Source organism: Candoia aspera, chromosome 1 (assembly GCF_035149785.1).
Source record: "Candoia aspera isolate rCanAsp1 chromosome 1, rCanAsp1.hap2, whole genome shotgun sequence".
NCBI classification, from domain to species: domain Eukaryota; kingdom Metazoa; phylum Chordata; class Lepidosauria; order Squamata; family Boidae; genus Candoia; species Candoia aspera.
This window is the reverse complement of record NC_086153.1, coordinates 240,974,208-240,987,578: the sequence shown is the minus strand read 5'-3', so window position 1 is coordinate 240,987,578 and position 13,371 is coordinate 240,974,208. Positions and strand designations below refer to the sequence as shown.

The 13,371-nt window shown below is 35.7% G+C and overlaps 1 protein-coding gene across 3 annotated transcripts in view; it reads right to left on the bottom strand.

Moving 5' to 3' along the window:
• The window catches only part of BRSK2 (BR serine/threonine kinase 2), a 449,278-nt gene that overhangs the window by 74,850 nt on the left and 361,057 nt on the right, over positions 1–13,371 (bottom strand). For all 3 annotated transcript variants that reach the window (XM_063289323.1, XM_063289325.1, XM_063289324.1), the window contains exons 8-11: positions 13,182–13,328; positions 4,668–4,699; positions 2,997–3,161; positions 509–606 (exon numbers count right to left, since the gene is read on the bottom strand). In XM_063289323.1, the coding sequence (XP_063145393.1) occupies positions 509–606; positions 2,997–3,161; positions 4,668–4,699; positions 13,182–13,328 (442 nt within the window). The remainder of the gene's footprint in view (positions 1–508; positions 607–2,996; positions 3,162–4,667; positions 4,700–13,181; positions 13,329–13,371) is intronic.

Genomic DNA, 13,371 nt, shown 5'->3' with positions numbered 1-13,371 from the left:
AATCAATTGAAGTATTAGTTACAAACTGATCTTCTGCTCCCTTATGGCAAAGCATGAAGTTAAATAAAAATATAATTGTACCAAAAAGTTCAGTTTAATAAGCCAGGAGGATCCATCAGAAAAGATACTTCCATAATTTCCACTAAGTTTGTTTGTGTGTGTGTGTGTGTGTGTGCGCGCGCGTGTACAGTCCAAAGCTCTAAGTGTATTCCAATGTGAACATGAAACTCCCATCTAAACAGATTTTTATTTCAGTGCTTATGGAAATTCCAGGTAAGTAAAGAAATGCATAAATAGAGGTAAATCATCTACTAAAGTGCATCTAGAAGCTTTTCTAATTATAGCAGCTATTGTTCATATATTGGAATTTCTGAATGCGCAAGAAACTTTTTTATTAGCTAGAATTTTACAAATTTGTCAATAATAATGAATAATGATATGACTGTGCCCTCAGTAAGGGCAGCAAAATGAGAGACATAGAGAAGATAAGGTTTTAAAATAAATATACCTATTTCATTTCTAGGAGGAAGATCCTCATCTTCATGACTGGGATATCTCTCTTTCCGATCAAGGAGTAGAAAATAAATCATTTTCTCTTGATTTTCCCTAGAAAAATGATGACATTATATCAACATCATTCTTGAGTAAAATTCGGAAGTTTCTGCATAAAATTTACTCCATTCTTCATATCTTAAATACCAAATGAAGAGCTGATGCAGATGTTATTTATGTAGGCTGACCTTCATGAATAACTGTTTTTTTTTTTAAAGAGGGGCTGCCTAGCTCATATCAGTAGATTGTTAAGAGCTAATTGAAATATGTGGAAGAAGCATATTATGCAGTCCTTCCTGGATTCTGCATTTCAGACAGCAGTTGATGCATAATAGACATAAAATATGCCGTCCTTCCTTATGACTCTGTAAGGTTATCATGACAAGCCATGCTCATTGTCTGGCAGCTTAGTGAAGTACAGGGGACAGAGAATAGAAAAGTGCTTTCCCTGCAGCTTCATTCAAATTGTGGAATTCATTAAACGTGGACATCCAACAATCTGCTTTGCTCTCAGTATTAAGTGACAGCTGTTGTTCTGGCCAGGTACTGCTATAGTCAAATTCCTATTTTAGTATATCATTGTAATATATTAATTCATACATGTTCAGTATGAGATATTGATACTTTTACATCTAAACAAATGCTTCTGTCATTGAAAAACTCTCAGAAATTGTGTACGGAAGAGCAGAAATAAAAAGTGTCACTTTCAATGTGCAGGGAGATTTTGTTTATTACACTGAAGAACATTTGAATGCACAATTTTGTCATCTACATCTGTAGCTTGAAGTAACGTAGCTCAAAAATTGTTTCATGATACTGATGTTATAGGGTGCTAAGTGTCTAAGCTGCAAATCAAGTACCTCCCAATTTGAGTCATCCCTCTGCTATAAATTTATTTTGAGATTCTAGTCCTCTATTCCCCATATTGAAAAATGGGGAATAATAATGATCACAGCACATACTGGATTGTTATAATGTTTATAACTAGATGATGCTAATGAAATGTTTTAGACATTTGAAAATACTCACAAATACTGTACAGTTATCAGGAAAAATACTGGATTTTTCCAAATAATTTTTTTTAAAAATTGGAGGTCATATTAAATTATGTAATGGTATGTGGGAAAGACCTTGGGAGACGGGCTGAAGAGATGTTGCCTAGGGAACAGTCAAATAAGAGAGGGCATAGCCCGCAGCTGCACAATGGGTGTGGTAAGCTCAGAAGGGACCCTCCCTAGTTTCTTGGGCTGTAAAGGAGACAGCAGGAGATTTGTACTTTCAGACTTGCAAGATTTTGTTAATGTTGCTTTACAATAAAGTAGAATTAGCTTATCCCATCGTGTTTCCTGTGTGGTCTACCTGGTAAGGCTGACATCAATCTTGCAAGTCTGAAAGCACAAATCTCCTGCTGTCTCCTTTACAGCCCAAGAAACTAGAGAGGATCCCTTCTGAGCCTCTTGTCCCTGCACACTATCCAGCTGCGGGCTATCCCCTCTATTATCTGACTGTTCCCTAGGCAGCATCTCTTCACCCTGTCTCCCAAGGTCTTTCCCACATACCACTGCAGATTATTATAATCGAAGCAGGAAAGGTTTGGGGAACTTGTCTCTATGCATGTGTTTATAACCTTCATTTCGAGGGGATGACTTAAATTCAGAGTAATCTTCCATTAATTTTGAGTAATTTTCCATTTTATCATTCTTCAAGGAAACTATCAATAAAGATAGAGCAAGTTTCCCCAACCTAGTGGCCACCAGATATTTCAGATTACAAAATCCATTGTCCTCAGCATCATGGATATGTTAGGTAAGGAGGACCAGAGTTACAGTCCAGTATATCAGAAAAATAGTAGATTGGACAAGGCTGAGCAAGATGGACCTGTAATCTGACAAAACATACAGTTTTCTATCACATCCTAGTTAATGATTCAAAAAATAAGAGATCCATGCACCTAGTGAATTCCAACACATCGTTACATTATGAAAATCACTACCTTCAAATGTGATGGTTACCAATTCAGACAGCTATAAGTACAGTTTGCTTAAATTCCTGGACGAATGGATTATTATTGGCAAATAAGGTAGGCTGTTTATTCCTCAATCACAGGATAGCCTATCTTGAATACCAGTTTACCAGTTCCTACGGGCAATAGCTTTTGCTCATTTATCCACATCCACCAGCTTTCTGAAAGCATAACCGCCACTGCATGAAACAGAATATTGGGTAAGTAGATAGTTGGCTTCATCTTTGTATGTTCTTATGCATCATTTGCACCTTTAATGATCCTATACTTGGGTGGGTTCTGATGCTACTTGGGTAAGAAATGCTGTTTCCTCTCTTTAATATGGAACTATAATTGTTGCCTAAATCCTTTCATCTCCTTTAACAAATTTGTGACTTTTCTTACACTTTCAACCAACGATATGCAAAGACAGAATACTTACTCTTCTGACAGCAGGTCCTGTAAGAGTTTGTTTCTGTCACGGAAGCAACCTAATGAGTGCATGCTATCTAAAACATCAGGATCAATGTCTTCCAAGGAAGGGAGGGAGCGAATCTGCACCTTTCGAGGAATTGGTTGTTCTGGTTCTGGCTCGTTCTTACCCCCTCTTTAGATAGATAGATAGATGATAGATAGATAGATAGATAGATAGATAGATAGATAGATAGATAGATAGATAGATAGATAGGAGAAAGAAAAAATGAATTATGGTAGCTTATAAAAGGAAAATGTTTTCCCAAAGAGGGAACTCAAGCAGTTTGCCTCTAACTTCAGCAGAGGTTTAGATTCCAATTCTGATTAAGTAGGAGATGGCCTTTAATGCCTTTGAGATCTAGAATTTTAAAGAATGACTTCTATCTATAATATATCAGAATGGCAGCAGGGAGCTCACAATTATGTAATTAAACACCCCGGCTGTTGCAATTAAAAGAAATGCGGAATCAAAGGGGGAGAAGAGGATTTTTTTTCTCCTTCCTTTGAAAGAGGCAAGATCTTTTTTTTTTCCTTTCAGAGGGATTTTAAAAATTCCAGTTGGAATTCAGAAGAGGTTACTTTGCCTTACTTTCCATTACCATAATCTTTTGGTGACTGCATGGTCATCTGGCCATTGCAGTGTCAGGTGATTACTATAAAAAGAACAGAAGAAAGAAGAGCCTTCATGCTACTAGCAAGAGCACAAGGACTATTTCAAAGCTGGAAGTTCTTAAATTTCCAAAAAGCCCCTGTGATTTTTAACTAGAAGCACAACAGCTCCCATCAATCTTCTTTTCCTCTTTTTATGATGATCATCTATGCAATCTTTTTTGGCTGTCTGATGATTGCATGGTCAGGAGATCACAAACAAGAGAGAGAAAATGGCAACAGCAAGGACTGATTGTACCTAGCAAGTACACATGGAGGCTGTTTTGGAATTAAAAATTCCCCATAAGGGTATGGTGATTTACTCTGAATTCCTAAGGAAATTTTGATCTATAGATCTCTAATGCACAGTTCTGTTTACTGATTAGTTATTACCACTTCCAAAGTCTGCATTCAAAATACTGTATACTCTCTTAATAATAAATGTGATGCTGCTAATTTATTTCATAAGATAGAAGTTTAAATAAAATGTGTTGAATCAGTTTTTAAATGTGAACCATATATCAAATACTTATATTCCATTCTTTAAAATCAAGAACGTTTCCAAGTCAACAAAGCTATTTTAGTTATTTTCTGTTGGTTGCCATATCTAATGTTCATGAAACCCCACCTAAAGTTTGATCTAACTTGCTTGCAGATATAGATGGAATAATGGTATATTATTCTTTGAGCGATATTGGTTATAACACAGGCTTTTCAGGAAAATTAAAAGAGAGTGAACATATCTGGAGGTAATCAGATAGGGCAATGCTTTTGAACAGATTTTGTTCCCTGAATGATGTTACTACTATTAAAAATAATATACATAATGAGATACAGATACTCGTAATTAAATGTTAATGTGTTAAACGTGTTCTTCATTTTCAGAAAAAAGAGGAAGCTCTAGTTCCTCTGTACTCATGGTTCCCAGTATAATTTCTTGAAATTACTGTCTTTAAGATAATTTTCAAAATATTAATGAAAAATTACTTACATATACCATATGTGCTTCTGAATGTGTTCTAGCTACAAGTCAACAGAAAAAAATGGAATGACTATAACGTAAAATAACAACAAACACTAATTAACATCTATTTGATTTTTTCATTAAAATACAAAACTGAATCCCTGCACAAGATTATCAGTACATCTATATTCATATGATAGGAAAGTAGCAGTGCCATTCAAAACTTTCTGGATATATTATTTACTAATACCCAAGATTCACCATTGGCATAGGCAAATTGGTGTAGGCTAAAAATTAAGGAACATGATATCTCTGAATTTACGCTCAGAAAATAAATCAGAAGCCTCACATGTCCTTTCAAAGAAAGCTTTCTCCTAAAAATCCACATTGGAGAGAAGAGGGGAATTTGGAGGAGACGCTGCTATTGTTAGGCAGCTGGGAATTGTAAACTTTTAAAAATCTATTGCAAATTATTCAGACTGCCAGTGGATAGTGATCTATCTTCTGCCCGCTCCTCATAAAAATTCCCATTAGACCTGAGAATAACAGTGATTCAATCAAAAATTGTGGAAATGACCTTCCAAAATAAATGGCTTCATGAAACAACCTTTCCTCCAAATGTGTTGCTTTGAATAATTTTTCTGGCTTTTCAGCACATTTGGAAGAAAGCTTAATATATTTAGTTCTCATTTGATATGCATAGAATTGTACTGGTAACCTCTAATTCCAAGAAAGACCATAGCCACTCCAAAAGAATGCCTTAAAATCCCATTTTAGCCAAGTGACTCAAGATACTATGGTTAGTACTGAAAATCACAGAGAGATTTGAAAGAAATCAAAGCAATAAAATCCAGCTATTTATTCAGTGTATTCACCAAACTGACTAAAATAATCTCTGTCCCATAACAGGACCTGAAGTTAGATTGAAACAGGTCCAGATAATCTGCATCATCTGGAGAACATGGGGCTGAGATGCCTCCAAATTGTCCAGGATCTTTCTCAAAGGCAGAATATTGGAGTTCCCATGACTACTACATTATGACATGAAGAAATCATCTGTCTTCTGGAAGGCAGCTTAATCCCTATTCTTAAGCAATCCTATCTTTTTCTGCTTTTATTGGCCAGGTAGGGCAGCAAACTTCAAGCATGCATGAGATCTCTCCTCTCCAAAGATGTCCATATCCTGCAGTTATACAGGCAAACTCTCCACTATTCTCAAGTATGTTCATACATAGCACTTGTTCTGATTCATCAGACAAAATCAACATGGTTCTAATTTTAATAAACGAAACAGACTCTCCACTGAATAGTGACTCCAAGTGAGTGGATCCTGTAAGACAGTGTGAATTTATAAGACAGTATGAGTCAGTATGCGTTGTGCAGATGGCTTGGTAGTAGGTATGACCTAGGGGTAGACAGACAATTGGAACAATGTTTAAATCCTATTAGCTGAGTGTATGAGATCAGAGACCTACTAAATTGGCCAGCAAGAACTATGGCAGCTGTTTTGCTCTCATTATTTTCCACCTCATTTCCAGCTAATGAGAACTGGCAAGTCAAAATAATCTGCATGAAAATGTGAGGGAATAGAACAAAAAACTGAAGACTGCTTTGAGACTGTGACAGGGAGGCCCAGAAAGGTACAAGAGAATCAATGGTTTATTTATATAATAATCACTTTGGAAAATCTTGAACAGTTCATTTTTTTAAAATGAAACTGCTTGTTCAATGTAGCAAAAATTTTCCTAAATGAAAAGCAATAGAAACAGTACAGGTTAAAAGAAAGTTAGAAAATCTAAAAGTCTCTTTTAAAAAAAATGAGAACTTTTAGGCTTTTTGTGATTATTTAGCAAACTTGAGGCTTGTTGGCTCAAACCTACTGCAGCTAGTTGCCAGGGGTTCAGTCCAGCCTGCTGGCTGCTGGAGACCTCACTGTGCAATTTCCTGCTGTTGTACCTTCCCAACTTTCCATGTCAGGAAAGCAATTGCCAATTGCCTGTGGCCGGGTCTTACTGGACATAAATACATTTGGGGGTATGTGCCTATACACGTAGACATTATACACACACACACACACAGACACAGACACAAATAAATTAAATTTAGATGTACAAAGTTAAAGCATCAAAATAGACATGTACGCAGGCACAACAATCAGTTTCAAAATAAAATTTCTTTTCTTGTATTTTCCCAGTTTTAGCTCAGTAAGGTTTCCTGCAGTTCTTTCTTAGTAGCATAGTAGTTATAAAATTTACCTGCAATGCAGAACTTCACTGGTTTTAAACCTGGCAGGATGGACTTTTTTCAATTACTATTTTTCTTTCCCTGAGCTACTCACTTTACTGTTCTTTTTAAAATGTCAACCAATGTACTGTTTCATCATTTTCCCAGGTGCTTGAGATAGAAGGGTTTCTACCCAGCTTCCAAATGGTCCAAATAACCTTTTATGTCAGGGGGTTGGAAAAATGATGAAATGGTGCACAAGTGAACTAACAACAACATTTTTGAAAGCCAAATGACAAAGTAGTTCAGAGAAAGATTATATATTCAAAACATATACACACGTACATACACACTCAAACACACATAATATACATACATATACATACAGTATACACACACACATACACATACTCCTGCAGTTCTGAATTGGGGATGTTCTGCACAGCAAGCATTATAATTACTATGACACTGTAGAATACCTGTAACAGAAGGTGCAGCAGACCTCAACTGAGGAAAAGATGGGAAACTGGTGGGGGAGTGTTGGATAGTAGCCATTCAGTCTATGGGTTTGCTTAGAAGTAAGAAAGCACAGCAGACAAAATAGGCAGCAATGCTTGAACCAGGAGAAGCTGGAAAACGCTACTTTCAACTTGGAGCAGGAAAATACAGATGGAAGTTGTATTCATGGTGGGCTGGGGGCAAGTATGGGACTATGCTGTCCATTCCTGTCCTCCAGAAACAGTTGGTGCCCTGTACTTGGCAGTTTGGATATGCCCTAATTATGGAAAGCTATAAACAGGACAGATCAATTTTATCTGAGTTTGCACAGCTTGACTGATTGAAACATCTTATTCCCTGGTCAATTATCTCTACTCTGGGTGGCAGCTGCACACAAGGAGGGATGTCTTGGGAAGTCTTGGGTCATATTTTTAGTGTCCCCTGAAACTGCAAAGTGGGATGTGAAAATGGAAATGTCTATAAAGTGCCTAGAAAAGTCCTATTGTGGTGAGCCATCTCCAGCCTTATGTCTTGATCACAAATACTAGAATGGACAGTTAAGCCTGAGGCAAATTCTTTGGATGGTACTGAGTAATATTTTGTTTAAATTTAGCCAGTCAATTGATTTAATTAACCCCAAACAAGAGTGAGTCTGTGGGATAAAATTTACCCCTCTCAAGGTTACGTGGCTAGCTCAAACAGCTCAGTTTTGAAGTTTGTATGACTTTCCTATTTCCTTGGAATCTTGGAAAACCAATGTCTGTCACAGGGATGAGAAAACTGTGAACCTGCAGACCTTTCAGAATTACAGTTGCCCATCTGGGCTGGGACTGCTGGAAGTATTGCAGTGATTCAGTAATATCTGGAGAGTAAAGAGAGCCATACTCCTAATCTAACATATTCTCAATTCATAGATTCTGAAAAAAAGCTCTCTTCTGATTGATTATATTGCAATTGTCTCCTGTTTTTCCCCACTGAATTCAAAGCAGTGTATATAGAATTCACAGACTGTTCTCAGCCAAGAGTTGATTGATCCAGTTTTACAATATGAAGAATTTGCAACTATCTAGTTAACGTCTTTGGGTGGGGGGTTTAAACCATAAGTTGAATGGCTAAATAAACTTATTTTGATATTCTTGGCACAGAATTCCCACCTTGTGCCACATATAGATTATTCCACCTGTTGCCACATATGTGTGCATGCAGTAAAGAGATGCAGTCATTAATTAGTTCAGACAAAAATGCAGTTAATAGAGATAAAGCAGGCCCAGGTCCAAGATTCTTTTTACTCCTTCTTATTTCCAGATTGTTCCTAGATCACATCTGAAGATGTGTCGGTATGGTTGAAGTGACAGTTTTCAAGTCACAAAGGCTTACAATAAGTTTCCAAGTCCAGAAGCACTAGCAAAGCCATGACTTGAGGCAAAACTAAAATATTTTATCTATTTAGAAATTGCATATGTTACCCATTTCCAATAGCTGGGCAATGTTATTACTATAATAAAATTATGAAACCCATAAAAGACATACTGTAACACTCTAAAAGGCCTAACTGAAAAGGTAGATTTCAAGCTCTCTCCTATAACTGCCTAAAGTCTGTGAGTATTGATGTGATAGATAAATTGCATGCATGCATGCATGCATGCATGCATGAATGAATGAATAGGAGGGAAACTGCATTATTTCCAGTGTCAGTTTGTTCCACCTTTTAGGTCCTGGCATAGAAAAAGAGAATTAATAAATGTTTGATGGATGCTTGCAGGATGTCTTAGAGCTCCTCAACTTTATAGTAGAATCAGAAAGTAGTACTGAAGAGGAACAAGCTCCACTGAATAAAACTGAAATTGACTTACAGGTGGATTTAAAAGTTACAGCCTACAAGAAAGAGATAGAAATAATAGATTTACAAATGAAATTGGATGATGATTTAAAAACTAAAGAAGATATACAAATAATAAATCAGAAGAGCAATGTGGATTATTTTCTACATTGGTTTCACAAAAGGGATTTGCTGGAGTTGCTACACTGGAATTACAAAAGGGGCCTGACAAAGATGGCAAGAACTTTGAGAGAAGAGACAAAGAGAGTATGAGAAAGCAGCTGTCAAAACTTTCTCTGAGGAATTTAAAGATAGTTGGGAGAAAGAAAAAAGAATACAAAATCAGTTTATTTGATCAAGGTTAAAATAGTGGCTTGCTATTTCTGGTGATGTTTAACGGTTTTTTGTTTGAGACTGGATGATGATGGTTATTTCTGGTAATGTTTGTTTTTTGACTGGGACTGGACTTTGCCTGTTTGAAAAGAGGAAATGGGGGGATCTGTTTAAATAGAAATGGAGATATAAATATAAAAGGAAGGATTCAAATTGGGTGCAATTGATACAGATTGTAATACTTAAGTTGTTATTTCTGACAACTGTTACTGGACTTTTCCTGATTAACGTGGAGAGATGAGGGGCTTATAGAGAGTGGGGTGAGGTATGGAATGACAAAGTGTTTGGCTGTATTTTAAGAGATAGCAATAAGTTGTTAATGTTGATTATCTTTGCTGGGGATGAATGGAAGGTTTCCTTTTCTATCTTTTTCTTTCCCTTCCTTTTTTTCTTTTTCTGCACTTTATAATTTTTTAAATTTTTTTTTAATGTATCACTGTATTATGTAGTTGTATTATTTTTATATGTATAATATAATCTTTAATAAAATTATTGGGGAAAAAAAAACAAAAGATCCCCTGTTAATGATCTAAGGGTATAATGTGGAAGTTTTCCCTCTTTTGAAAACTTGTAAGGACATCAGTGAGAGATACCTCCTATTTCAGTTCTTTTACCATTTAAAGTAAATATTCCTATGATAGGAAAAAAAAATATTTAAAATGCCCTTAAAATATATTCTTGGCATCTTTATCTCATTCTGAAACTACTTTCTGATTTCCAGATTAGGAATTTGCAATACATTACATAAAATCAACCTCTGTTTGGATTCCCATTAGGTCTGAAACACAACTTTATTATGACATCACACATTCCAATTTGTTGCTGCCAAGATACTCATAGCTTCTTCTTCCCCTTGTTTTAAAAGATCCAGTGATCAATATTTTGTTGCCTTTCTCTTACTTTAAAGGGTCAAAGGAGGGCAACCGATTTTAACAAAGAAGGCTTTGATTTTAAGGTTTTGCTATGTAAGTCAAGGGAGGGTGAATCACAATGAAAGCTTGCCATTTTATTGGGAAGTATGAGAAGTCCCATTTCTGTGTATCACACAGCCCAATTTAGAGTTTTTACCATATATGTGAAAAATATGGAGCTTTCACATAGATACTGTGAAAATATCAGTATTAAATTCCAAAAGAAGGGAGTAAGACAACATTCTGAGGAGGCACATTGTTTGTGCTGGGTGGCCTTATAAATCTAGTAAGAGAGTAAATAACTCTGCAATGTTGTATCAGGGCCTTCTCAACAGTTACATTTAGCTTTTGGAATATTCTTTTTTACTGATGCTGAATACCATTTTATTCTGGCAGGACTTTTTGTATGTGATAATGTGTTTATGCTTTTATTTGAACAGCTGTCCCTATCTCTTTGAATGACTGTTTCATATTGTGGTCTTGTAACTTGTATCTTTGAAACGTTTCTATCATGTACCAGAAAGAAAAGACCTAAATATTTAAATAGCAAATGAGTAAAAATTAAAAATTGCAAAACTGAAATCAGCAAGCCATAAAACTAAAAATAACACATATATGTTTCTAAATAAAAATGTTGGATGCAAACCTTGGCCATTAAAATGATTACTTCACTATGATGTGGATTTAAATTTAAGTATTAATGGATTTTGCCCAACTGGATCCTATTTTAAGAAGAAATAACTACTTGTGAGATCCAATTGGTCAAAATCCATTAATGTAATCAACATCACACAAAGCACATTTTAACACTGAACATGAACACTGTTTCAATTGTTATATATCAGATCAATGTGCAGTTGACATAAAAATAAAAACAAAAGCAAATTTTCACTTCGCACATAGCTTGTAATTGGGCATTGTCAGAGCTTCACTTTGGGCATGCCAATAAATCTTTCCCCTGAAGTGCAGTGATGTACTCATGAGCTTAATTAAGGAAGATTCAAGGGCAAGGCTTGGATACATAACTTGCTTTTATTGCATATGCAAAAGGTACTCCTATAAGAAATAAAATCAGCTAGTACAGAATCTGGAAATCCAGTCATAGTTGTATGTTACTTCCAGGTATAAAGCCTGCTTCTCTTTCTCCAACTTTGCCACCAATTTCATAGCCTTGGATTTTGAGGACTCCCCCCCCACCCACTGCATAGTGTTTTGATAACAGTCTTATCTGGGCTCAGACCCTTTATTTCAAGGATCCCTTTATCCAGGGACCAATGCAAATATTCATTTTTAGTTAAATACTGATCTGCTTTGGTAATCTTTGTAACGTTACAGAATCAAATTAAAAAGACAGCACGATGACCATCTGCATTACATTATATAAATTAATGACTGTGAGTTCAAGCAAATTAGTACAAAGGGCAGTTTTCATACTGCTATTTGAATCCAAGCACTTAGTACCTCTATTTTGGTGGAAATTATGAAGAGGAAATTAAAAGACAAATTGTAATTCAGCGATGTCAAGTAGAAGATGATCAATCTAGCACATATCACCTATCATCAACTGCATGCAACCTGTTGTGATAATGACAGCAATTAAAAGAGAACTATATACAGTGTGGTAAGAATCTGAATCTTGTCTGCACCAGATGTGCATATAGGGCAGGGAAAAGGCTCAGATCTTTAAGTTACTCTTCCATTTAAGGCCAAGACCTGACCCAAGTTGTTATCCATAAACATTTCATCAGAGTGAAGATCTGGGAAGAGTTTAAATTTACATTGTTTTCATTCATACTCCCACGTGGACAGATTTTATGAACCGAACAAGTATTCACCAAATAATATTGTTAGTTAAATATATTTTTTGAAACCTACTAATTGAATTAAAAGTTGCATTTTTCAAACTTTACCCACAATATTAGCATATGAACAAAAAATGTTGCAAAACTATCCTGACACATGTTTACAGAGGAGGAAGAGATGATATCAACAAAACTTTCTTGGATTAAAAATTGCCTTCTATAGAATAAGAAAGTTATTCCAGAGATACACAATCAAAATGAAATCAGAAAAGACTTCAATCCACTGTTTTAGTGTTTATAAGATGCCATGTATAATGAAAAATACAACAGTGAATAGGATGATGACGAGGCTTTGTGCTTACAGAATAATTATCTATGAAAAGGTAATTGAAAAAAAGGCTGATTATACAAAAGTACTTTACTTATATTCTTACTAATCACTGAAGATTGGTAAGGAAAAAGATGCAGGGTATGAATCAACTGTACTCCCTACTGAATATTTTATGAGACATCTTCTGGCTCCTGGAATTTAAACTGGGATAACATGAACATTCCAAGATTTGTTTCCGTGTTCATAAGAACTAAAAAATTGTATTCTTTGAAAAATTATTTTTAAAAAAACCTAAAATGAAAACTTATTTATCTGAGGATACTGAAATTCTGACTGAGCATTACATTTATGTTAGTGCAGAACACTGGCATTAAATAAAAAAAAATATATGAGTCTGTGTCCTTCTAGATTTTCTGATCTACAATTCCCATCTTCCCTGATCACTGGAAGCCTTGAGAGTTATAATCCAAAATAAGTGAAAGGACCCAGTTTCAGAAGGCTTGTTGAGTTATTGGATGGCTTTGAAAGTAAAAAGCACGAGATAGTAATGACTCGTTTCCTTACTGTCAACCGTTTCGAGGCATCCACTTCAATCATCCCTCGTAAGAGATTCTGGCAATCAGGGGGGATGAAATGTGGCATATGGAACACACCACGTTTCACTTTCTCCAGCAGCTGCCTCAAGTTATCATCATCAAATGGCAGAGCACCCTGGAGCAGCGTGAGAAAAGAAGGAAAATATTATGGCTGAACA